At 46.9% G+C, this 26,982-nt stretch overlaps 1 protein-coding gene and 1 non-coding gene across 17 annotated transcripts in view; both read left to right on the plus strand.

Annotated features, from left to right (window-relative positions):
* The window catches only part of EIF4G1 (eukaryotic translation initiation factor 4 gamma 1), an 83,664-nt gene that overhangs the window by 36,672 nt on the left and 20,010 nt on the right, over window positions 1-26,982 (plus strand). For 15 of the 16 annotated variants that reach the window (XM_060274331.1, XM_035133981.2, XM_035133984.2 and 12 more), the window contains 7 exons: window positions 2,492-2,592; window positions 12,702-12,794; window positions 14,820-14,886; window positions 20,474-21,346; window positions 22,234-22,322; window positions 23,905-24,079; window positions 25,515-25,648. In XM_060274331.1, coding sequence (XP_060130314.1) covers window positions 2,492-2,592; window positions 12,702-12,794; window positions 14,820-14,886; window positions 20,474-21,346; window positions 22,234-22,322; window positions 23,905-24,079; window positions 25,515-25,648 — 1,532 coding nt within the window. The other variant, XM_035133991.2, reaches the window with a different exon arrangement.
* LOC118094115 (small nucleolar RNA SNORD66) lies at window positions 24,141-24,217 on the plus strand. The gene has a single exon (XR_004693724.1). It is a non-coding gene; the product is annotated as a small nucleolar RNA SNORD66 (small nucleolar RNA).

Below are 26,982 nucleotides of genomic sequence, written 5' to 3' on the forward strand. Positions count from 1 at the left end.
ATTTCTCCCACCCTTTAGAAATGCCTTCTTTTGGGCCTCCACTGGTCCAGGCTGCCTTAGCTCTGACAATATGCATCACACGTCAAGGGTTTCTTGCCCCCCCCATCTTGTTCCTTCTGATACCTGATTCGCTTTGGCCTGGTTGTTGGAAGGACTGAGCCACAGTTGCCTTGCGGTGTGGGGAACCAGATGTTGTAGAACTACTGCTCATCTTAGCAGTCATGGCCAGTTGTCAGAAATGATGGGAGTTGTAGTTGAAGAACATCTGGGGGGGAGGGCAAAGGTCCCCCACACTAGGGCTGGGCGATAACTGTTTTTCAGCTTCGTGATATATCACCAGCTAAACATTGTGATACACTGATATATCACAATGTATGAAATAAGGATGGAGCTATGTAGAGGCATTGGCTAGCTTCACAATTTTTACCACATTGTGGTTTTTGCATACCACACATGCCCCATACACACACATACATCATGATTCACAGTATATTGCCAGGTCAAAAATAATGAAACTAATATCATGGTATGGGCTTGAAAACGGCTTTGGACACTATATCGCTATATCACTCAGCCCTCCCCCATGTTATGCTCCATTGCTTCGGTTCTGTTTGAGGAAACCACGGCAATTAAACTGCTTTTGAAGCTTATCTTTCTTTGTAGCACAGTTGTAAATCGGAACATTTTGTTCTGTTATTATTAATCAAGTTGGTAACCCCTTGGGTGTGCAGGACAGCCAGGAAGTAAACACTAGCAGTGTTGGGTAGCTATGCCATCTGGAATCTAGGTTCCTCCTAACCCAGATTGCCTGGATTGCACACAGCTGTAAGGGAGCTCAATGCCTAAGGAAGTGTGGGAAACATGACTAGAATCCCTGTTCCTGTTTCCTTTCTCCCCTTCTCTTCTCCTTGGCTCTGTCTTACCACAGTCATTAAAGGCTGTCCTCCCATCATTTTGCCTAAGCTCTGGTCAAGGCATAGTCCAGTTTCTCCCCTGCCAAAGGCACTCTGTCCATCATTACACCTTAGCATCACATTTATCTTGGGGATTTCTGTCTTCTCAGCCCCAGAGGTCAACTAGGCGAAACTTTTCCTTTTGGGGGGAGGGAGATGTTTGGGACAGCAACCTTGGAAATCCCTTGCTAGTTCCTCTCAAGGCTTTGCTGCAAATGTCCATTGGGATTGGGTGGTGGCCCACAGTTGAAATATCTCATTCTGCCAGGAAGTTGTCTGTTTGGCAGATTTTGGGCGGCCAGAAAGAAAGCACATCTTCGTATGGTGCTTAATAACTTAGGATTTTTTTGCCACAAGCTGTAGGAGGTGAATCTGTCTGAAGTTGGCTATATGGTGCACCCTTTAGTAGTTCTGCTAATGTTTTGCTCCAGTTTTTCATGTTTTCTACGTGTTGATGTTTTAAAATGTGTCTTGGTGAGTTTTTAATATGATGCAAACAGCAACTTTTCTCCTTTTGAGTTTGCTCTAGCGCAGGAATGGTGAACCCAATGCCTCCCAGATGTTCAGAGCCAGCAGGGCCAGTGGTCAGGGATGATGGGAATTGTAGTTCAACAGCACCAGCAGAGGCCACAGGTTCCACATCCCTGCTGTAGAACTTGTAATTCTCAGCACGATTGGTTCTCCACTCATTTCTAGAACTCCTTGCCCTCCCCTAGACTCTCTTAAGTTTTTTCTCCCAGAGTCTTAGATTCAAAATAGTCTGCCCAATGGAGAGACTAGGTGGGTGCCATGCATGCTGGGCAGAAGATAAGGCCACAAAGCTTGGGAAGGTGGGTGGGGGAGGAGATGCCTAGAGCCAGCCCCTGCTTCTGTACAGTCTTCCCAACTCTCTTGTTTGCTGCTCACAGAGAGAGTTGGTTTGGAAGGGAGTTTGAAGAAGAGCTGAGGAGGTGGCCCAGGGAATTCTGAGGACATGCAGTTCTAGACCACAGCCTTGCTTTCATTCCTCCTTCCTCCATGAAACCAGGCAAACGAGGCAGCAGATTTAGCTAGTTACAGCTGAAGCTCTTCAGCATGCCTTAATTTAGGATGGGGCAGCCTCAAAGCAAGGGGTTGCCCCAGGTGGGGAAGTGGGGTGGCTTAGGGACGCTCAAGATCATAGAGAAAGAATGCTGAGGTGTCGCTTGCTGAACAAGTTGGTCAGGTTTTTACATTCCTGACCAGGTCTAGAGGCGAACATGCCACCATTGAGCCTCCTGCCTCTTTCGGGAGTTCCTCCTGGGATATTCATTCTCTCTCTTCTTGTTCGTACGTGTGTGGAGGGGGAGCTGAGCAGTGACTTGCCCCAGTGCTAGTCGGGGGATTATTTCCCCCACTGAAGAAGGTGTTTGGCAACATCACCTGATGGCTCTGCCCTACAGTTCACTCCTTTAAGCTTGTGAGATGAGCTCAGGAACTACACCTGCAGGTGTATGATTTGCCCCTTGGAATTCTGGGACAGCAGTTCCTTAACTTTCCTCCTTTTCTCCCCTCTCCAGCTGGTGCATATTACCCTGCCCAGAGTGTGCAGCAGTTCCCTCCTGCCCAGGTCATCATGAATCAGCAGCCACCGATCCCGCCAAAGCGAGAACGCAAGACGGTAAGATGGGGGGTGGGGGGTGTCGGCGGCCGCTGGGCATGAGTTTAAAGTTTATGTTGTACAGAGACTGCGTTTTGTTGGGTTGTTGATGCCTCTCATATCCCTCCCACCCTCTAATTCTACCTAGTCTTGGGTATGAGGCTGGTGAAAGAGAATCCCAGGCATTATGGTTCTCCTGGAACCTAGGAATTTGATGCTGGCATCTAAAGTGCAAATTATAGACTTAGCCCATGTCTGTGTGTTTATGTTCCAAGGGAAGTGGCTCAAAGTAAAGGTGAGCACAAGTATATGTGCCAAGCACTGGGATCTTGCATAGGTTTATTTAGAAGTAAGCTTCATTAAGGTCAATGAGACTTGGGCTCAAGTTGGGGCTCAGGGGCCTTGTGGCCTTCAGCTTCAAGTTAAGAGTGTCGAGCAGCTTCTGCAAAATTGATATGTTGCCCCAGAGTTAAACAGAAAACGCACACAGCCTGTAGTATGACTGAGTAGGACTGGGCGATATCTGGTTTTCAACACTGTGATATATTACTAGCTAAACATCATGATATACTGACATATCACAATGTCTGAAATAAGGATGGAGCTATGTAGAGGCATTGGCTGGCTTCGTGGTTTTCCCCGCATTGTGATTTTTGCATGGTACATGCACACATATATATCGTGATTCCCAATATATTCCCAAGTGAAGAATTCTGAAACTGATATCATGATATGGACTCCAAACCGGTTTGGGACAATACAGTGGTGCCTTGCTTAACGAATGCCCTGCTTAACGAAATTTCCGCTTAACGAAAGGTTTTTTCTAGCAGAGGTTGCCTCGCTAGATGAATGCGTTTTACGAAAAATTCGTCTAGCGAATCGCGGTTCCCCATAGGAATGCATTGAAATTCAATTAATGCGTTCCTATGGGCAAAAAAATTTCAAAAAAATTCAGTGCATTCCTATGGGATTCGCTAGACGAATTTTTCGTTATAAGAAAAGACCTGTGGAACGAATTAAATTCGTCTAGCAAGGCACCACTGTATATCAATATATTGCCCAGCCTGATTACTGAGATTATGATGGCCAGTTGGATCTTCTAAAAGGAGAATGCTGGAGTTTGGGTGCCAGAAAACTGTAGCTCAGTAGAATAGCATGTGATTACAGCATACTGGCACATCCAGCTGAAAAGATTTCAGCTAGCAGGTTTTGACCTGAGATTTGGAGAGCCACTGCCAATCAGGATAGGTGATGCCTATTTAGATGGCTCAGTAAACTGACTGGGTGGCAGCATTTGATATGAGCCTGTCAGGAAGCAATTCCTTCTCCCAAGAAAATCCTCCTCCTAGAAGGGTGCAGTAGTTGGCCTTGGCTGTTTAAGTGGTAAGGACATCTACTTAGAGCCATTTTATGCTTTCCTCTATTCTCTAGGCTTAGCCCTGGCACTGGCAATAGGTTTCCTGTCTCAGTCAGGGGACAAATTTAATTCCTGGTTGACTTTCTCTTGGTAACTGTCTTCCTTCCTAGGTGGAGTCATGGCTGGCATTTTGAAATCTACAGTGGTGCCTCGCTAGATGAATGCCCTGTAAGACGAATTTTTTGCTTAACGAAGAGATTTTTCGAGCGGAGGTTGCCTCGCAAGACAAATTCGTTTTGTGAAAAATTCGTCTAGCGAATCGCGGTTTCGCATAGGAATGCATTGAAATTCAATTAATGCGTTCCTATGGGCAATTTCCCCCCCAATGCATTCCTATGGGATTTGCTAGATGAATTTTTCGTTATACGAATTGACCCATGGAACGAATTAAATTCTTCTAGCAAGGCACCACTGTATTATGTTTTAGAGATCTATCTAACCTTCCACACACCCCCAATGCTGGGTTTTTGTGCAGTTATCTGAAGTTGCCTTCATGCAGAGAGCTCGCTTTGCCTGTCCCCTGCCGCTGAATTCCTTGCAAAACTCACGGCGCTATAGGAAAGACACAGCTACACTCCCAGTTGGGTGGAAAAGACCTTCAGAATCTCTGTGTAGCCCAATGGAATAGTGTAGCTGCTCACCTTGCCTCAATAGATTTTGTGTGTGTGGATTTGGCAGGGCAGGGGAGCAGGGCCCACCTCTGTGTGCTCTTGTGTAATTTCCGGCCGAGGGGCATGTGGCAATATGGGTCAGAGTTCAGCAGGGAGCAGGAGTCCGGAATGCAGCTCGGCACAACGTTGAGAAATGGCAGCGGAGAGCAGGCTGGAGCTGTGGACAGGCTGAGGCTACAGCTAGGTGTGGCTGCACGCACCCTGGACTGGTTATCCTCCATTACTTGTGTGGTATGCTTCCACATGGTCTATTTCAAGCCTGTGCCAGTTAAAATCTCTGGGGAAGAATCAGGTGAGATGAGCAAATGCATTGATTTCCTTTCTCCAAAGGAAGATCCTGGCTTAATAGTAGATTTTGCAAGTGTCTCCCCCCCTTCTGCCTGTGCTTCTGGATACCTTCTTTATGCCAAGCCAAGGTGATTGGGACGAGGGGCGGGGCCTTCTCTGTAGTGACGCCCTCAGCACAGAACTCAGCCCCTAGACTAACCTCACAGGTAAATCCTTTTTTTTTCTCTGTTTAGGAGGACGTCAAAGGGGAGTTTCTTCTGACAGGTGTTAGGGGACATGGTGTGACGGTTTCTCTTTTTCTTTTTCCTTTTAATCGAAAACTTTGAGCTTACCGTAGTCCTGCCCATCTAATGCTATTGCTTTAAGTAGTTTGGTGGCAATATGATGATGCACTTTCATCACGTTTTTGAAGTTTGATTTATTTCAAGCTGCCTCTCTGGAGCCATAATAGCAGGGTAACAAATTGCAGCAGCTCTAAATAAAAAGATTCATTACTGACTGGGGCTGTCAGCCATGCAGAGCCACATCCATGCTACTAGTACACCCACCTGGTGCCCTCTAGATGTTTTGTACTACAATTCCCATCAGCTCCAAACAGCATGGCTGTGTGATGCTGAGGCTGATGGGAATTGCAGTCCCAAAGTATCTAGAGGGCACCAGGTAGGTGAAGGCAGCACTAGCATTAATACTTGCTATTGTATTACGTTTTATATGTGTTGGAAGCCTCCCTGAATGACTGGGGCAACCCAGCCAGATGGGCGGGTTATAAATAATAATAAAATATTATTATAGCAGCATATGGATGGGATTGGAGCTTGCTTATTCTTGGTGGACACCTTTCCTTCCTTCTCCACCGCACATTGCACAGAACATAACTGGTAGACCTAGAGGCACGGACCGTGTGGATGTAACTACGTGCGGCTCGTCCTGTTTCAGGAGATGCATTCCATGTTCCTGGGGGGAGAGAAAGATGTCCTGTCGGAGGTGCACAGGCCATAGACCCACCTGGGCTTTTCCTCCTGTAAAATTTTTGGGGAAGTGTTGTGCAGTGTGCGGGGATCTTCTGAAAGTCTTTCACCCACCACCCCCGTATTTTGCTAGTCATTGTAACAGTCTTGTGAATCCTAGTCAGGCAGGGTGTCCAACAAGCACCTGAGCTGTTTATAGCTACTAAGGAGGGGTTGTTAGAGTAGAGAGTTATGCTAGCCACTTCAAATAGTAGCATTTGCGTGCAACGAGTTACGCCCGTGTAGGTGACTGGTTGTCACGGCCTGTGTGCCTTGTGTTGAGTGAGTCGGCTTTTCTTCCATCGGCTGATGATGGTTGTGTTTATGGAGATGTGAATGCGAACTTCATTTCTGAGGCTGTGTGATGTAGGCACAAAGCCTCTTTTTTTGGGTTTTGGCAGCCGTTTTGCATACATCAGTGAAGGTGGTAAAAGAGTGGATCCCTCTCTCCCCATGTCATCCCTGCCTTCCAGTGTATACATATGTGTAGAGTCAAAGACCATCTTAGTTGGCTGCTGAGAAGCATTTACAAGCAGTGTTTCGTATAGATCTTCTCCAGAACATGGATGTGGGAGCCTGAGACCTTCAAGAAGCAGCTTGGCCACAATTTGTACCATTCCAGATGTTTGGGAGGGTCATGGGTTCCCCACTTTCACACTAAAACAGGGGTTCACAAACATTCCACCCTCATTGCTCAGTTGAGAGGGTCATACTGAGACACCATACCCTCCAACTTTTCTCTGATGAAAATTGGGACATCCCAAGAAAAATCAGGACATTCTGGGATCAAATCAGAAACTCGCATGGCTTCTGTAAATCTGGAAATGTCCCTGGAAAATAGGGACACTAGGAGGGTCTGTGAGACCCACCAGTCAGGTAATGGTGGTACAAGAGCAGAGCCAGTAACATAATGGAGGCAGACGTTTGCATAACCAGCTGGCAATTGGAAACGTAATTTTCTACTGATAATCTTCTTTTCTGATAGATCCTGCCATTCCCACCCCAACAGTTGTGGGGCAGCATACGAATGCCACTTAACAAATAACAAGAAAAATAAAATAAAAATTGAGTAAGCAAATTTGATTGGTGTGAGCTTGGTAGCATCCATGTGCCTGGAATAGGTCACTGTGATTCTATTGCAATGTTTCTCAAACTTGGGTCCCCAGCTGTTGTTGGACTACAGCTCCCACAATCCCTAAGCACTGGTCCTGCTAGCTAGGAATTATGGGAGTTGTAGAAACACTGCTCAAATTCAAGCCGTCCAACTTTGTGGCCATTGCTACCTCCTGCAGCAGTGAATTCCGAAGGTTAACTATGCACTGCGGGGAAAAGTACTTTATTTCGTCTCGTCACAAATCTTATGAAATTCAGATTCATTGGGTGCCCCCTAGTTCTAGGATTTTATACCCTTACCGTACGCAGCTTTTCTCTAATCCAAAAAAAAACAAAACAACAAAATCCCACACAAACCCAAATGTTGTAAGCTTTCCTTGTAGGGGCATGTACTTGGTTGCCCTTTCCCAAACCTTTCCCAGCTCAACTTTTTGAAGCAAGGTGATGAGAACTGTACACAGTATTCCAAGTGTGGCTGTGCTGTAGGTTGGTATAACAGCATTATAATACCAGCAGATTTATTTTCCTTTCCTGTGTTTATGATCCCTGTCAATGCATTTTTCACAAGTTGCCACGCACTGGGTCAACTAACCACCACAACCCAAGTGTCTTTTTGTTGGTCAGTTGTTGCCAGTTCAGACGCTGCGTATATATGTGAAATTTATATATTTTGCCCCAAAATATCTCCTGTCGCCTCCCACCTCACCTCAGCCGACCCCTTATAAATGGTGTGTGCATTATTGTTAGGGTCCCGTTATGGACAGAGTCTGGGTTGCAGCCATCTAAGGAGCAGGAGAAAAACTGGCCCATTTAATCTTTCGTCAGCTGCTCTGCGAGCATCGAAAGGGTGTCTGAAGTGCCGTAGAGTCATCTGGAGTGCCATGCCCTGGTGTGAATTTGCCACATTGATGCTGCAGCCAAGAGCGTGCGCTCATTCAGAATCCAACTTGATTGTGTGCGTTTTTTAAATTACTGTTTTATGTGTTAACTTCCTGGAGCTCTCTTTTGTTGCAAGTTGGGAAAATATCGCCATGGCACACAGAATACAGGGGAAACAGGATCCTGTGTTGTCCAGGGCGAATGGACAGTCTGTCCTTAGTAGGCCAGAGTCCCTCCCCTGTACTTCCCGGATGTTCTGTTCTACCAGAGGGAGATAATTCAATGCACGTAACCGCTTGCTTTGTGGGGAACTGTGCATTACTCTTGTGGCATTATCATTTGCAAGGCATCGTCAATGCTGCTGTCGAACTCTACAAAGTGAATTAAACAAGCTGGTCCCTGCCCTAAGAAGACCGCAATTTAATTTTCAGAAGTGGAGCAGAAACAAGCAGGAAAGGTGAAGGCAGTGTTAGAAACTTGGGTGTATAAGCTAATTGCTGAATGACACTGTAAACCTGGGTTATGGAATGTCTAGGTGCCACCCCCCCCACCGATGGAATTTTTTATTCTTCATTTCATTTATATAATGCTTTGTATTTCAAAGGGGGATAAAGCTCAAAGCGGTTTCAGCTCACTAAAGCATCAAATAAAACCAGAATAATACAAATTGAAGTTTCAGGGATAATATTTCAGATCCTTCTCCAAGGGACATTTCGCTTTCCCCATATTTATTCACCTACTTAATTGGATATAGCTGCCCCATGGCGGAAAAACTCTAGGAAGCCAGTGTGGTGTCTTCCTAGGACCCGTGAGAAATCAAATCCCCACTCAGGAAGCTCAGTAGTTGACTTGGGGCCAGTCACAGCCTTCTATCCTACCTCACAGGGCCATTGTAGGGATTAACTGAGGAAGGAGGAGAACCATGTACTCCTTGGAGGAAAAGGTGGGATATAAAGGCAATGAATAAACTCTTCTGCTTGCCTGCTTAAGAAAGCTGGAGGGGCCAGCCAGATGGATGATGTCACAGTCACCAATCTGGCATCCAGAGATCTCCATGTGGTTGCGATTGGACCTCTGCCAGTTGCAAAATGCGCCTGGCTAATGTCTAACACTGGGTAAAGGTTTACAAGGAATAAATGCCAGCTGCTGTAGGTACATCAAGGCAGGCTTCGTTTTGGTTGGAGATGAGACCTCACAGGAGGGGAAGGTTTTGGAAATTGAGGGAGATTTGGGGTGGGGAGAGAGCGATGGTACTACCAAAATGTCCCCATTTTGGCCTTAAGTTGCAATCTTTTGTACATGTAGTTGGAAATAACAGTTGGTGCACTCTGGCTCCCTCACAGAAAAGTTCTTTTTATTTTTCTGCATGGGAGCTATTTATTTCCCACCCCTCTTCCTTGAGCCTTAACAGACCTTTGGTTCATATGAAGTCTAAGTGACCGTCTTCCTACTGCATTGAACCATTAGTGTAGTCAACCCAACTCTGTTGTTTCCATTGCTGTCCTTGTCATCCATCTGTTTTGAGAGACAATGAAGTATGCCTTCGGGAGTGAAGTCAAGCCGTTGCATTAGAATCATAGAATCATAGAGTTGGAAGAGCCCACAAGGGCCATCCAGTCCAACCCCCTGCCAAGCAGGAAACACCATCAAAGCATTCTTGAGATATGCCTGTCAAGCCTCTGCTTAAAGACCTCCAAAGAAGGAGACTCCACCACACTTCTTGGTAGCAAATTCCACTGCCGAGCAGCTCTTACTGTCAGGAAGTTCTTCCTAATGTTTAGGTGGAATCTTCTTTCTTGTAGTTTGAATCCATTGCTCCGTGTCTGCTTCTCTGGAGCAGCAGAAAACAACCTTTTCCCCTCCTCTATATGACATCCTTTTATATACAGTATTTGAACATGGGCTCCTTCTTGGGCTCCTTGATCACTGCAGATGGTGACAGCAGTCACAAAATTAAAAGACGCCTGCTTCTTGGGAGAAAAGCAATGACAAACCTAGACAGCATCTTAAAAAGCAGAGACATCACCTTGCCGACAAAGGTCCGTATAGTTAAAGCTATGGTTTTCCCAGTAGTGATGTATGGAAGTGAGAGCTGGACCATAAAGAAGGCTGATCGCCGAAGAATTGATGCTTTTGAATTATGGTGCTGGAGGAGACTCTTGAGAGTCCCATGGACTGCAAGAAGATCAAACCTATCCATTCTTAAGGAAATCAGCCCTGAGTGCTCCCTGGAAGGACAGATCCTGAAGCTGAGGCTCCAATACTTTGGCCACCTCATGAGAAGAGAAGAATCCTTGGAAAAGACCCTGATGTTGGGAAAGATTGAGGGCACTAGGAGAAGGGGACGTCAGAGGACAAGATGGTTGGACAGTGTTCTCAAAGCTACGAACATGAGTTTGACCAAACTGCGGGAGGCAGTGCAAGACAGGAGTGCCTGGCGTGCTATGGTCCATGGGGTCACGAAGAGTCGGACACGACTAAACGACTAAACAACAACAACAACAACAACATTTGAACATGGCTATCATATCACCCCTTAACCTTCTCTTCTCCAGGCTTGGTAGCTGCTGACCTCACTGGGGTTCAGACTGTGGGCAGTGTGTCTGGAGGTCCTGGGCTGCCCAGGCGACAAGACCTCACTGATGTGGTCCAAAGGAAAGCAGAGCAATATGTTTGGCACCAGCTTGGTTGCAGGAAGGAGGCATACAAGGCACCATCCAACTGCCTTAGGGACTCCACTCTGGATTTGTGTAGGGTTTATTCCTTAGCTTTTTCTTCTAAAGATACCCTGCAAGGCAGCAGAGGTTTAAGATCAGTTTTACTTCTCCTAGAGGGGCTACCTTCCCAGGTGGATGAGTTTACTTTATCTGGTCTACTTTATCTGGTAGTGGCTGCTCAGCCTTGCTTTCTGAGGTGTAAAGGGCAGAACTTGTGAGGCTTGTGCATGTAGAACAGAGGTGGTTAAGCTCTGGGCCGCCAGGTGTTGGAATCTCAACTCCCATTAGCCCCCATCACCACGGCCAGTAGTTTGGGATGTTAGGAGCTGGAGTCAAACAACATCTGGAGGACTGAAGGTTGTCCCCTCCCCCCCGCCGCCCCGATTTGAAGCATTTTCTCTAGCTGTGGATTATGGCACATTTTGAACAGCTTCAACACAGACTGAGCCTATGGGCTTGTGGTGGTGCTGTGAATATACTCACAGCCACAACAGGGAAGTATATGGATGCAACCCAAGAGTATTACGTAGCTACTGCATCTAAGGGCAGAGCTAGCCAATGAGTGTGCACCTTTCTCAGAGCATTGTGACATGACTCAGGTCACGTCAGAATGCATGGACTGTCCTATTGGGAAAGGGGTGTGTAGGGTGGGGGGGTGCTGTCCCATTGGGGAGAGGGCAGAGGGGGAAGGGCCCATGTCTTGTTCTCTCCCAGTGCTTCATTTAGCTGCTCTGGGTTGCCTCTGCCTTGGCTGCAAGCTCAGGCCGCTCTGGAAGAGGGGCTGGTGCCCAAGCCTTGCCCTTGGTCTCTCAGCTACTGTGTCCAGAGCTGCCAAACAGAGCTTGCTTATGACCTCATCGGCTGCTGCTAAGGACCTGTCTTCCCTTTGCCCCCTCCAGCAGCCACCCACCCTGGGCGCTCAGGGCCAGGAGGAGGAGCCGGCTTCCTCCTGGCCTCAGCCCTGTGGTCGGGAGGTCGGAAGGGATATGCACCAATCCTTGAACGGCCTGGCAGCCTGCTTTAGCGAAGTTGCCCCCCTGACATGGGTGGTCTGAGGTCCTTGCCACGCACGAGTTTTTGGAGGGTGACTTTAGGCCTCCGCCTAGACCTCTGGAAGCTGGACTGATCCTTTCCTGTCTCTCTGCCTTTGAGGTTCCCTGCACCTGTGAGGTTTTGGATGGGCCAGGGATCTATAAGGTGTGGAGCTGGCTACAAACTCTGAGATTAGACAAATCTGTGGAGGTTTACATCCGAGTGTCATTTAACAATGCTTAATGGATGCTCAGCGGCAACGTATCTCTGAGTACCAGGGCTGGAGTCAAAGAAACAGAGAAATGAAAGCTAGGAGCTAAATGGCACCTTAAACCTAAGTTATGGGCACAACAACGGAATGTCTAGACACACTTTTTTATAACAAGAATACAAAGCTGAAAATGAATGAACTGCAGCTAAAATACTATGTTCATTTTTCACATGGTCTAGTCCTTCCACTGCCTACCCACCCCTAATATTCATAAGAGGGTCTCCTCTCCAGTCTTCAGAGAGTAGCTGGAAGTGGGGAGGCAGAAAAAGCTCCTCCGTTCCTTCCACTCTGCATTTTTAATCTGAAATCTTCGGCCCAGAGCTTAGAAACTGCTTGCGCTAATGAAATGCTCCTAGAGTAATGGGAGTTTCGAACACTGTCACCAGCTGCTTAGGAGCTTTCGCTGGCCAGTCTTGGAAGCAGAATTCGATGGACCTCAGTCTGATCTTGCAAGGCAGGAGGCTCCTGCCTTCATGTCCTGCATGTGAGCTGGCTGGCTCTGTTGGAATAGGAAATTGAACGAGGTAGACGAGTTTTTTTGGATCCAGCACAGGACAGTTATTGTAAAATGAATTGTAAATGTCCTTCTGGGGTTATCGGAAACAGGCATGGTTCAGCAGTCATTAGTGTCTAAGGAAAGTGATAGTGGAATGCCCTCTCTCCAGCAGCAAAACATATACAATCTTTATACTTACAGTGCTAACAGCAAGTGCCTCTTTTCTTCCTGTCTGGCAGATCCGAATACGAGATCCAAATCAAGGCGGCAAGGATATCACAGAGGAAATAATGTCTGGCGCTAGAACTTCCTCTACCCCCACTCCTCCACAGGTAATGTTGATCTGCTTATTTAGCTTTATTCTCTTCATCTGCCCTTGTACCTCTGGGAAGGCATGCTCTCCCTTTCTGAGCTTTTAAGAAGCAACAAATCTGGGGCCAGTTCACGCGGCCAATTTCCTCTGCAGGTGAGCAGTTCTGGCCTCCTCCTCAGAGTGAAATTTGTGCAGGAAGAGGATATGAACACGTCCACACACAGCTTTTGCGATTCCTGTGATTGTGGTGGCTGGGGGAATTGCTGCAAGCACAGAAAGCAGCTACAGGCCATTCCCAGTACATGCTGGCCCATGCCAGTATTTCCACACACAAACGAAATTTATATGCCACTTGATTGTAAGGAGAACTCCAAGCATACTACCAAACGATCTAAAGCTAATTTTTGAATCTCATACATAACCAGTCTCTCATGAATGCAGGCACAGTGCCTTGGAAAACTTTTCTGGAGGAGGGAATGGGAATCATTTTGTCTTCTGGAATTGCAGAAATAAATTCCACAAGCTATATTTGCAGAGGTGTTGGGTCTTGCGTTAGAAGTTCTCTCTGGGTTGCATTACATGAAGAAAACAATATGATAAAGTGGGCACAAGACATTGGGCGACCCATTATGCTGGTAGACTGGGAACAACTATGGAGGGTTAACATGAATTTTACGGCAAGTTATACCATCAGAGAAAATATGTTTAAAGTCCAGCATCGGTGGTATTTGACCCCTTATAGACTATCAAAAATATATAAAAACGCATCAAGCACCTGCTGGAGGTGTGGGGCAAGCAAGGGTGACCTTTTCCATATGTGGTGGACTTGCCAAAAAATCAAAACATTCTGGAACCAAATCTATGAGGAAATCAAGAAAATGTTAGGAACAACCTTTGTTAAGAAGCCAGAGGCGTTCATTCTAAGCATTGTTGGAAACGAGATTCCAACTGCAATGAAAGAACTATTCCTATACGCAACCGCAGCAGCTAGGCTACTGATAGCGAAAAGCTGGAAGGAGACTGAAGCCCCCACTTTGATGGATTGGCAGAGTAAATTACAGGAACTGGCAGAAATGGCCCTATTAACTAATTACCTGAAAGGCAAATTGTAAAAAAACTTCTCAGAAAATTGGATAAAATATAAACTTTACGTTCAAAAATATACTAAATTATTATTTGGTAATAATTGATTAAACAAAAAGAAGGGGGGAAAGTAAAATAAAATTTATTTACATGGTTTTTGATGCATGAAGAAAAATGAACGTATTAGATATGTGTAATAGAGAAATATACTGGGTTTAGTACGTTCGCATAAGTTTAAAAATACATTAGAAAATGGCAGGAAGGAGTCAACATTTTTAGTTTTAAGGATTTCTATCGGACTCTCTCACTCTCTTCTTGTTTTGAAGTTGTTATATATAAATGCTATATATACTGTACAATATAACAGGAGGGAGGGAGGGAAGATGGTAAGGAAATGGTTGGAAAGAAAGACGGGAGGGGGGAAGGGGGAAGGTTTTTTTTTTATTCGCATAGATTCGCATAGATATAGGCAATGGTCATGATTTATAAGATCTGATGTATTTGTGTTATACTGTTGCCATATATGCTTTTGCTCTATGTCATGTTTTAAATTGATTAATAAACTTGTTTTTTAAAATTTTAAAAAAAGAAAGGAAAATGTGACATATCTGAACTCAGTTTTTTAAGTCTCCTTTCCTTAGAAGAAACCAAGGTCATGACACAGTGATGATGGCACAAGCCATTTATTTGCATCTCTATATATGTCAGTCTTTCATCTATTTGATGAAATGTTGAAATCTATGTATCAGTTTTGAGCTGATATTTGAGAAAGATATAATTGGGAAGGGGGAAGGGAAACTTTAATAATTCAACCCCTCGGTTTTGCGGGAAAGGCTTTGAAGCTGACGCTTTACACTGGAACCGAAACCTAAGCTAAAATATAGTCAGTTGAAGCAGACTTGGGCAGGGAATCCTATAATAAAATTGTTCCACTTTTTGTCGCCCCTCCCCTCTCTTACAGGCTGGAAGTGGTCCAGAACCACAAGCCAACGGAGAGACAGCACATGTAGCAGTTATTGTCCGGCCAGGTATGAAATCCAATTCAGGGTTTGGTTTGGCTAAATCAGACAAAGGGAATGCTGAGGTTTCTCTTTCTCTGTGTGTGTCTCTATCCCACTAATGTGAGGTGGACAGAATGAGTGGTCATTTGGGGGGGGGGTTCAGTTTGCTTTCAGCCCTGAGGTTCAGCCTCATTTAGCGTGGCTCCCAGCACCACCAGCTCAATCAGAATGCCTTCCTGTTTCATTTCCTTCTGATTTTCCGCCTTTTAAATATGCTTTTCTCCGTTTGTGTGTGACATTATAATAAGGCGAAGGGGAACTATTTCATCTATTAGTTTTACTTGTTTATTTTATTTTTTACTCTTTTTCCTGATTTGGATGGCTTGGAGGGTAGGTAAAGTTTGTCTGAGAGCAAAATTGGTCACCTGCCATTTATGCCTTGCCTTATCTATATAGCACACTAAAGTCAGAAAGCAATTATTTTCACTTGCTTTTCCAGAACAGTAGCTGTATTGGTCTCAAAAAATATATATCTTCCTGCATAATTGTTTTGAGAGTAACCCCATCAAACCCAGCAGAGTTTATGTCTGAGCTGACCTGTAATGAAATTTTGAAGCGGGGCAGATTTGTCAGCAGCATTGAGCTACATTTATTACACAGCATAGCCTGATGCATGAAAAGTGCTTCCTTAACATATTTCCTACAGGTGGCTAAATTCAGCTTTTTCTATGGGTATATAATTTTGATGCCATGCTGGACTGATGCCAAATGGCATTCAGTTTTCAGACCAGCATCTGAGAAAAGCGGAGCTTAAAATGTACATCTTTGAATCTTGGCAGACGGCCTCAGAAACGATAACTGTGCAGTTGGCCCGACAGCTGGTTCTTTGAGAACCTTCCTGGCTGCCAATTTTGTTCTGCTCTGTGATGGAATTATTTAAGGTTTTGAAAAATCTAAGCATCATCCGTTTGTTTGGCCGGCCAGAGGGGCCTGCCTTAAGCCAAGCAAATGCTCTTGCGTGGTCCCATTGCACCATTAGCAAATTAAATCTTTAGCTCTGTGTGCAAGAGTCTGTGTTTTGCTGTTGCCCTCCTGGTGTTCTTGGGCTGCAGTTCCTAATAATCTCTGACTGGGGGCCGTGCTGGCTAGGATTGATGACAGCTTGAGTCCCAAAAGCAACGCAAGGGTCACTTCATCCCTGTCCTTTGCCACACCGCTTTCGGCAATTACAGAACTCAAAAGTGGATTCACATCAGATGTGAATCTGCATAGGTACTGATTTCATTGCAAAAATGAACACAGTGGCACCTCTACTTACAAATAACTCTACTTACGAATGTTTCTACTTACGACGGAGCTCAGTCCGCCATCCTGGATGCGGTTTAGATAGGATTTTTTTCTACTTACGAATTTTTAGATAGGGTTGCTTCGACTTACGAATTTTTTCTCCCAATGCATTCCTATGGGATTCGACTTACAATTTTTTTCGACTTATGAATGTGCGTTCGGAACACATTAAATTCATAAGTAGAGGTACCACTGTAAATCAGTCACTGAGCAAGTTCAGTATTGAAGTCAGTACAGTGGTACCTCTGGTTATGAACTTAATTCGTTCCCGAGGTCCATTCTTAACCTGAGGTACGACTTTATCTAATGGGGCCTCCCGCTGCCACCATGCCGCTGCCTCATGATTTCTGTTCTCATCCTGAGGTAAAGTTCTTAACCCAAGGTACTACTTCTGGGTTAGCGGAGTCTGTAACCCAAAGTGTTTGTAACCCAAGGTACCATTGTACAGTCGTACCTCGGCTCCCAAACGTCTTGGGAGTTGAACGTTCCGGCTCCCAAATGATCGAAAACGGGAAGTGAGTGTTCCGGTTTCCAAACGTTCTTTTGGAGGCCGAATGTCCGGCGGGGCTTCCATGGCTTCCGATTGACCGTAGGAGTTTCCTGCAGCCAATCAGAAGCCACACTTTGTAAGTCGAATGTTTTGGAAGTCGAACGGACTTCCGGAATGGATTCTGTTCGACTACTGAGGTACAAGTGTACTCTGTTCCAAAGAGTCCTTTACACACTTGAGCCCGTCACTGAATTACTTCATTCAGAATCTTGCCTTACTTAGCAGAAAACCTTTCTGGTTTGGAATTGTGCAGGCTGTTCCTTCGGATGAAGATACCCATGATTAAATTAAAATTAAAATGAATAACAACAGCAACAGTAACAATAATATTCAGAGACTTAAGCTCACTGTCCACCTTTTAGCAGCACTGAAAGCTTTAATTGTGCTTAATCAGTAGGCCAAGCAATTAATCATTGTGGGTTGATTGATCTTTGAGGCTGGAATTTCATGATAAAGTTCTTTGTGTGTTGGAGCTGAAGCAGCAGCCAATGTGGTGGCCAACAGATGTTCGACTACAACTCCCATCCCGCCCAGCCAGGCATGGTCAGTGTTCAGGAATGATGGGATTTGCAGTCCAGCAGTTACACATTGGCTAAACCTGGGATAGAGGGTTATCGTACCGTGTTTCCCCTTTTTTAAGGCGTAGCCATAAAGTAAGCCATGGCAGCATTTTGTAGCAGTTGCTAAATTTAAGACACACCCCGAAAATAAGACATACCTCCATACTGTGTACAGCGGGACCCAGCCAGCCAGCGGGGCCTGGAACCGGCTGCTGCAGCGGCGAGCCACCTGCCGGAACAGGCGGCTGCAAAGTGGAGCGCTCCGCCAGGCGGAGCGCCCGGCCAGCGGCCTGACCTCTTCCTCGCCCGGCTGAGGAGGCCTGCTGCCCCGCTGCCGGAACAGGCGGCTGCAGAGCGGAGTGCCCAGCCGGAGTGGCGAGGCAGAGCGGTGGCCGGAGGCTCGCTGGCCCTTCCGCACCGCCGGAACGTTGTGGGCTGTGTGGCCCGAGGTAGAGCGGCGGCCGGAGGCTCGCTGGCCCTTCCGTGCTGCCGGAACGTTGTGGGCTGCATGGCCCGAGGCAGAGCGGCGGCGGGAGGCCTGCTGGCCCTGCCAGGGTGCTGGACGGCGCCGGGAGCGCTGCTGGCCCCTTTCGCTGCGCCGGAGCATCGTGGGCTGCATGGCCGCTGCCGGAATTTTGTGGGCAGGGGAGCGGGAGGCAGGCGGGCTGGGCGATAGGCCCGTGGTTGCGCTCGGCGGGGCCAGTAGTGGGCTCCACGCTGGCCTGCGCCGGCCTGCGCCAGGGGCTCCGGCTCAGTCCACTGCCAGCGCACGGCACTTCGTTGTGGCCGAGATCTGGATCGTGGTTGGGTGGGTGCCCTCCCCTTCCATAGCGGCGCCGGAACGAGGCTGCCTCTGAGCATGCACAGAGAGACACCCCCTTCCCATCCCCCAGTCCAGTGCCGGGGAAAAGGCGTCTTGGAAAGCCGGAGTGGGTTTATAGCTCGGGATGGGGTGGTCTCTGAGCATGCACAAAGTGCCTCCCTCACCACTGCCTTTGCACTGGTTGCCTTTGGACATGCACGGTGAATGCTTCTTACATAAACATAATCTCTTAGGGAGGATGTATTTTGCAAGGCTGGCGTTCTGGTGGCTAGGAGTGAGGGTGATGGTGGTGGTCTCTGGGCAGGTACAGAGTGCCCTCCCTCCTGCAGCCTAGGCAGCGTGTTGCAAAACAGAGGGCACTTTTTCCCTTGTCTCTTTTTAAAAGAAGTTGCTCCCCAGGGTGGGTCCGTAATAAAAACCGTAATAAAAATCTAATTAAAAAATTAAGACATCCCCTGAAAATAAGACACCTTGTGTTTTTTTGAGGAAAAAAAGTTATAAGACGGTGTCTTAAAAAGGGGGAAACACGGTACATCAGCACTGGGGAAGTTGTGGCCTTTCATGTGTTGCTGGACTCCCAGCCACCGTCATCCCTGGCCATGCTGACTGGGGCTGAGGAGCATTGTAGTCCAAAAACATCTATAGGGTTGGAGAGTTCCCATCTCTCACTTACCACCTTCCATCAAGATCTCAAGAAATAGCTCACAGTTTTGCTAGGTAATGGCCTCAGATGCTAAGTATCCTTTGTTCTGGGCACTAGGAGGCAGGATCTTTAAACAGAATAGATGGGTTTAAGTACAGTGGTCCCTTGACTTACGAAGTACTCGACTTACGAAATTTCGAGTTACGAATAAAAAATGGCCGCACGCTTACTTTTTTTCGACATCCGAAAGGAAAACCGTTGCGGTTTAGATGGGGTTTTCTCGACTTACAAATTTTAGATGCAGTTTACTCGACTTACGAATTTTTCCCTTTCCAATGCATTCCTATGAGAAACTGCTGTTTTTGACTTACAAACATGCCTTCAGTTTTATATGTTTATCTTTGTATTGAGAAATGTTTTTGTTCTGACTATCGGTCGAATAAAGTATATTGAATTGAATTGACTTACAAACTTTTCGACCTACGAATGTGCATTTGGAACGGATTAAATTCGCAAGTCGAGGGACCACTGTATGAGCTTTGATTCTTAGGACCAGATACATCTTGCTGTTTTAGGAGGCCAGAGGTTGATTTTGTTTTTCTTTCTTTCTTGATTTCCCTATTTCAAACCAAGTCATCAGTAGAACTCCACCCCCCCTGCCCCAAAATCCGTTCCTAAATAGGCAGCTGTTGTGCAATCCAATTATTTTGCCATTTTCAGTGTGCTTCCTTCCAGTTGTAAATTGTGACTAAGACCTTTATTAATTATGCACATTTATTACCTGTAAAATGTCCCAGAGCAGGTTGCATAACAAATGCAGTATATAGATCAGTGATTCTCAAACTTGGGTCTCCAGCTATTGTTGGACTATAGTGTTTGTAGTTGTGTTTGCGGAGCATAACTTCGAAGGAGTACCAGATCTCAGATGAACCCACCACAGGAAAGATGCATCCTGGTTGCTCAGGGGAGGAAGTGGGGGGGGGAACTACATGGGTTTTTAGGACTAGAAAATAAATGAAAATCAGGAAAAGTGCACTAAAGCGGAAGGGGAAACAGCCACGCTTTAGGGCATATGGGATTCTTATCCATACAACTCACTTAATGATCACAGCTGTGATTTTACTCATTGGCTAAAAACATTGAAAGGTGGAAACAGCCAGGTTGGCTTATTTCACACAGATCACCTAGACAGGTACCTACACAGTTGGGTTCATGGCTTTCTTACTTTCTAGGAGGTCTAGAGAAGTACTTTTTTGAAAAATGAAGGCTTAGCATCCAGGGCCCCCTGCCTGGGTGGACCAGTGAAGGCCTTTGTGGATGCCAAGTTGGAGACCCCTAGCCTGAATAGATTCATATATAGGAATTTGCTGGGGTAAGGCCCTGGTTCAGCCACAGTCCTATGGTGTGTGGAACGCTTCAAAAAAAGAAATCTTCCTTTCTTCAGAATTTGTTATTTGCCTCTTTGTTTAAAGAGCAACTTTACAAGTCCAGAAAAGTTGTTGTGAGCAGATCCCCCTGGGAAGATTTTTTTTCTCCTTATGTGTGACCAGCCACTTGGTTATTTACAGGCCCGTCTTGCGGTTTCTGTTGCCCTCCCATCTTCTGCAACCGGATGTTAGAAACATTCCTTTCCCCATTCACCTAAACACTAAATGCTGCTTTCTCTTCCTCTCTCTCGTTCCTGCATGCAGACGATCGTCCCAAGGCTGGCACAGTAGTAACTAAACCTGTTTCCTCGGAGGCGAGCAAATCGGCTTCCCCATCTCCCCCTCCGCCCCTCATAGCAGAGGCCGAGTCCGTGCTGCCAGTCGCCGTGGCGCTGGTGCGCCCAGGGAGCCCCATTGCAGTGGACACTACAGAGGAGCCGCCTGAGGTCCCCGCCGATATATTTGAACCCGTTAGCGCCACCACTACAGTGCCAGGGGGCCCCGTGCTCCCCCAGGAAGCCCCCGTCTTGGACACAGAGTCTCAGGAGGAGGCTGCTGCTAGCCCGATTTTGGAGCCTCCCCCCCAGCCAGTTCCTGCAGAAATGCCGGTGGCCGAAGAGACGGTGCCGGTGGAGACAGTGACTGTCCAGCAGGAGACCCCTCAGCCAGAGGAGCCGCTTCCTGTGGCTCCACCAGGGGCTCCCCCGACCCCGCCACCTTCCCTGGAGGAGGTATCTGAGGGGGCCGTGGAGTCTAACGGGGTGCTGGAGGAGGAGACGCTGGAGCCCGTGCCCGAGGCTGCCACGTGCCAGCCAGATTCCGCCGTGGAGTCCCCCATCGCTCAGCCGGAGGAGCTGGCAGCGATGTCCCATGGGCTGGACGCCCCAGGGAAGCAGGCAGCCGACGAGCCTGAGGATCAGCCCGAGTCGGACATGAGCCCCATCTCCGAGCCCGAGGAGGTGAAAGCCGAGGAGCCCCTGGCCCCACTGGCCACACCTCCTGCCGAAGAGGAGGAAGAGGAGCCAGAGGAAGAGGAGGAGGAGGAAGAAGAGGAATGTGAGGAGCCGACCGAGACCACAGAGCAGAGCGCCCAGCCAGCAGCTGCGCCTTTGGAGGTTGCAGAGGTGGCCTCACAAGGTGAGTGTGGCATTTCAGAGGGAGCCCTGTGGGTTTGTAAGCAAATCTCCATCTGTGAGATAGGGAGGTGAGTGGTGTGCATCAAACCTTGACTGCTTGTTTGTAGCTCTTCAGTGCAGCTTTCTTCCTTTAGGAATCAGCTTTGGTTTTTCCCAGAGAGAGAGAAGGCCGTATTTAGTACCCAGCTCCCTGTAGCTCTTTCTCTCCAGAAATTCCTTTTGAGTCAGTCAATCTGTGGCCTTAGGTAGTAAAAACAAATGTCTGGTTGGCGGATTATGGATTTTTGTCTACATTTAGATGACGGTGAAATGGGAAGAGAAAACCCTAGGCTCCCGATAACTAGGTGTGAGCTTGCTCTATGTTCCCTGTTGAACCTTGTGTCCTTTGGAAAAGACCCACGTTCCTTTCAGGAGCCTTCAAAGGGCACCAGCAGTCAGTTCCAGAACGCCATTCTCTGGTTAGGTTCATTGCATTGGTGGGAAAACAGCAAAGGCTTCTGGGTTGTAGTTTCAGTACATTTAAAGGACCTGGAGTCTCCTGAAGCATTTTCTCCTCAGCTTCTTTGGGGTCTTCTACTTTTGATGATGCCTTGGTTTGTCCCAGCTGTATTATTCTAGGATTTTTTCCTACCAACAGCATAGTATGTCTGCATGTGGCAAAGAAGCCAGGACACTTACCTGGCAGGTAACAGCAAGCGTGTTTTGTCATAAGCGCTAACATCCTGCAGCAAATCACTTAATTTGCTTCGTAAGCTTAATTGGAACTTGTTCTGTGTTAACCTCCTCCCGGCGTCACCTTGGAGCAGTGGTGACTTTGTGGCAGGGACTGCTCTCCTGTGTCCTGGCTAGTGTGGCTCATCCTCCCCAACCCTCTTTGCAACTCTCTAGTGGCCGTATCGGTGCCAAAGAAGAAGCGGAAGATGAAGGACCTAAACAAGAAGGAAGCTGTTGGAAACCTGCTGGATGCATTCATGGAGGTGGGTGGCCTCCACGGTTTAGTCAGGAGCTGAGAAACATAGCCTGATCCATTACCCAGAGTCACTTAGCTGGGTACCGCTTCTTTCCATCACTGATGCCGCAGGTTAAAATAGTTTGACGATTCTTCCCCCTGCAATCCCATGGAATCCTGGGGAACTGTTACTCCACAAGCAGCAGCATCAATCTTGCACAGATAATACTTAAATACAGTGGTACCTCGCAAGACAAATGCCCTGCAAGACGAATTTTTCACAAGACGAATGCGTCTTGCGGTCTTACGATGACTCACAAGACGAATTCATTTTGCGAAAAATTCGTCTTGCGAATTGCGGTTTCCCATAGGAATGCATCGAAATTGAATTAATGTGTTCCTATGGGCAAAAAAAGAAATTTCAATGCATTCCTATGGGAAACAGCGATTCGCAAGATGAATTTTTCGCAAAACGAATTGACTCGTGGAATGAATTAAATTCGTCTTGCGAGGTACCACTGTATGTGGATTGTGAACTATGGCTTGGGGTAGGTGGCATTGTTGAATCATAGAATTGTAGCGTTGGAAGGGACCCCTGAGGATTGCTGGTCCAGTCCCCTGCAATGCAGGAATCTTGCCCACAGGTGGGCTCAAACCTTCTGCTTAGCACTGTGACTTACTGTACCAAGTAATACAGAGTGAAGGGTGGATTCTGCAACTTGACCATGAAAAGCGCAGATTGGCATAGCCTTAAGATTTCAGCATCTTGAAAACCGCTTGTTCGAAAGGCTGCTAAGGAGGGCTTGAGACCCTGCTGGTCAGTACCCAGTGGAATCTCCCAATCTTGGCAGTGGGTGCAGAACAGAGTGATCAGGGAGAAGCGGTTTAAGGTGAACTGATTTATTCCTCCCTACCTCTCCCCCCAAAAAGAAGAGAAAAGAAAGCACAGCAGTATAAAACCATTGTGCAAATCCCAAAAAAGTCAGTACAAAATGACACCATTTGAAAACAACTAATAAGGGGTTTCTGCCGAAGGAAATCCATCAACATTCCACATGGAATAGGCTGTGCTCATCTTTGTTGATCACTTCAACATGCCCGTTGGCTGCAAACTAATACAGTAATTTGAAGAAATCTATACAAGACTGCAAATGTGTTTCCACTTTCTCCATTTTTATTTATATATCCCCTTTGGGTTGTTACTTAAATCTCTCTTTGTTCTCCTTTTCTTGCTTAATCGCCGTAATTGTAATTTTGTCACAACAACTACCTCCTTAGCTGTGATAAACTCTTGCAGCACCACAAATAAGCCATTGACAGTAAAATGATTCCATCACTGGGGCTCAAAAGAATTTGCTCAGATTGAAATAGAACAGAACAATAATTGATTGTTGACTAGCCAGTCCAGCATGAAAATGTAGTCTTAACACCTCAGCTACCTTTTACAGACTAGACTAGTGGTAGTTAACTGTGCCCTCCCCAAAGCAATTATTTCTGGTTTCCCCCTTCCCCAAAGAACCTCCCAGGTGGTATCCTTTGTAAATGTTTTCTGCTCAGAGCTGCAGCTTTTGCTTTTTTCTTGAGGAGATATTCTCTGCTTGCCCTCTTAGCCCAGTGAGGGTGGCTCAGAGATAGAGAACAAGCCCCCCGTGCCAGCCCCAGAGCCTGAGGAGCCTGCCCCTGTTCGCTCCCAGGAGGAGCCCGAGGAGACATGGGAAGAGAAAGAGGATAAGCTAGACCCTGAAAAGGTCAAGCAGGCTGACCAGAAGTACAGCTACACAGCAGGTGAGGCTTGAGCCAAATGGCTTTCTCTGTTCTTTCCCCCCTGGCTGCTACCTATTGGAGCCTTCTGTGATGATCTCCTTTTTGAGCCATCGTGTCTGGGCCACTGACACACTGTGATGGAGCTGAGCATCTGAGCAGGCTTGTGACCCCGTGAACTGCTGGCTTGTCTTGGGCTATTGGGGAAAAGCTTTGCAGGAATTTCCCTCCACTGGGTGTCCAGTCACTTCAGTATTAAGCAATAGTTGCTCTCAGCAAGGGCCGGATCACTCATTCCCCTTTTGTGCTAAGTCATTGTGTTTACAGAAGCCTCTCTCTGACTGTAATGGTTCCAGCAGCAGGCACAGGCACTCGTGGCTGCACAGCCCCCTGCTAACTCACAGCAAGCCCTGCAGAGCAGCCCCCAGCTTTGCCTTGCTGAAGAGATCATGCAAATAACTGGGTGGTTCATTCCTTTTGCTTTGTACTAGAATGGGACGAACAGAGATGCAGATCACCAGCACACAGAAATAGCTGCATCTCTTTACACTGACTTGCTTGTTTTCTCTGGCAAGGAAGAGCTGGGTCTGCTTGGAAACTCAAGTGCAGTGCCTTTGAACTAGATAGATCTTTGCTAATTATGTAGGGTGAGATGTGAGCCAGAAGACCTTGGAAGACATGTGCTGACTCCTGGAACCAGAAGCAAGCATGGCCACAGAGAGCACCCCCTCCCCCTTTTGCATGCAAATGTTGCAGTATCGTTAAGAGCTTAATCTTAAAACAACAGCAGTTCTGCAAAGTTACTGAATGGGAGGAAGATGCCATCGCTCCATTAACAACAGTAACGTCTCATATGTTAAAATAGCGTTTGTGACACTGCAACAAAGGAGATGGAAGGTAGTCCCAAGCTAGAGATCTGGCAGTCAGCATTTAGATAACCCGTGTGTGTGTGTGTGTGTTTGTGTGTGTGTGTTTGTGTGTGTGTGTGAGAGAGAGAAGATCAGGAACTCTGGGTAAGGAGACAGTGAAAGTTGTAAGAAAATTTGAGTACTGTAGGAGCATTTGCCAGGCACCATGGTGGGAGGCACATTTTTGCATGTCATAGTAAGTGTCTGGGCTTCTGAAGCCCTCCAGAGTGCAGCTCAGTTCTGGGGCATCTCCGCCCCCCCAGTTGAACAGCACTGCTCCTTCTGAGTTCCAAGCTTACAGCAGGGGAAGTGGAGCAAGGAATTGTCCCTGGCCTCACTGTAAAGTGCATTGTGATGTAGAAGCAAGACCCAAGTCCTTGTGTAAGGGGTGATCCTGGCAACAACACATTTTTGGTTGGCCAAGATTTACGGATGCACCATCGCCCTTTGAAAGTGCATGTGCTTATTGCCCTACTGCTGCTGGGAATTCTTGACCACCTGTTGTGAGTGTGATTTCAATTCGGTGCTTTGCACCTTCCTTTCCTTAACAGAGCAGTGGAAGCCATTGAACCCAGAAGAGAAGAAGAGATACGACCGGGAGTTCCTGTTGGGTTTCCAGTTCATCTTTGCCAGCATGCAGAAGCCCGAGGGTTTGCCCCATATCAGCGATGTGGTCTTGGAAAAGGTCAGTCCTCCATTTCCAGCTGGGGTCACCAGATGGTCCCGCAGACACTTCCTTTTGTTTTTCTTGGCATGGTGTGCCCAGAGAGTCTACTGCACAAGGTTGGGCATTGACCCAGTGGGTGGGTGGGTGGGTGGGGGGTGTCAGTGCACATCCCAAAGGGCAAAAGGGGAACTGGCCATCTGGTCCGATTGCACTGGCTACCAATTAGTTTCCAGGCCCAATTCAAAGTGCTGGTTTTGACCTGTAAAGCCTTAAACAGCTCAGGACCACAATACCTCAAGGACTGCCTCTTTCTTTATGAACCTATCTGGACCCTGAGATCATCTTCTGAGACCCTCCTTCGTGTGCCCCCTCCTCGAGAGGTTCGGAGGGTGGCAACATGAGAACGGGCCTTCTCTGCAGTGGCTCCCATCTGTGGAATGCTCTCCCCAGGGAAGTTTGCCTGGCGCCTTCATTATACACTTTTCTTTCTTCTTCTTAGGCGATCACTCGTAGCCGAGTAAGATTGTCTTCCATAAACACGGTTTTAACAATGAGTCCGTAAGTGACTGTGGAGGCCAGTTCTGGATCCACATGTCATTCCAGAGTGGGGACATTGGTTTCCTGGTGGGAGTTGATCACGGTGTGGATTAGCCAAGCATGTCTTCATCTTAGCATGTTTCTCCCTTTCGTCCTGAGTTTGAGTGTTTACAAAGCCATAACACCTTTGGTAAAGGCTGTTCTCCAGTTGGAACACTCGCAGGCAAGTGTTCCCCAATTGTTGGTGTTTATACTACATTTTTTAATATTTGCCTTGAGACAGTCTTTAAACCTCTTTTGTTGACCACCAGCATTACGCTTTCCATTTTTAAGTTCGGAATAGAGTAGTTGCTTTGGAAGTTGATATTTGGGCATCCGCACAACATGACCAGTCCAACGAAGTTGATGTTGAAGTTGATGTGGGTGGTGCTGTGGTCTAAATCACTGAGCCTCTTGGGCTTGTCGATCAGAAGGTTGGCGGTTTTAATCCGCACAATGGGTTGAGCTCCTGTTGCTCTGTCCAGCTCCTGCCAACCTATACACCTTTTAGGCGCCAAGCAAAAATGTTACTTTTTAATCAGGCCTTTGTTTAACTGATCAACATCTTACCCCCTTTAAAAGGTGGCACTTTTTGGGGGGGGCAGTTGTTTGATTATTTTTATTTTTGATGTTTTGTATTGTGATTTTTATTGTGATTTTTATATCTGGGTATAGGGTGGTATATAAATTCAATGAATGAATGAATGAATGAATGAATCCCATTGGCATCAGCTTGTGTTAGGCCAAGACCTGTAGTGATTTCTGAAAAGTAGAGT

Source organism: Zootoca vivipara, chromosome 5, assembly GCF_963506605.1.
Source record: "Zootoca vivipara chromosome 5, rZooViv1.1, whole genome shotgun sequence".
NCBI classification, from domain to species: Eukaryota; Metazoa; Chordata; class Lepidosauria; order Squamata; family Lacertidae; genus Zootoca; species Zootoca vivipara.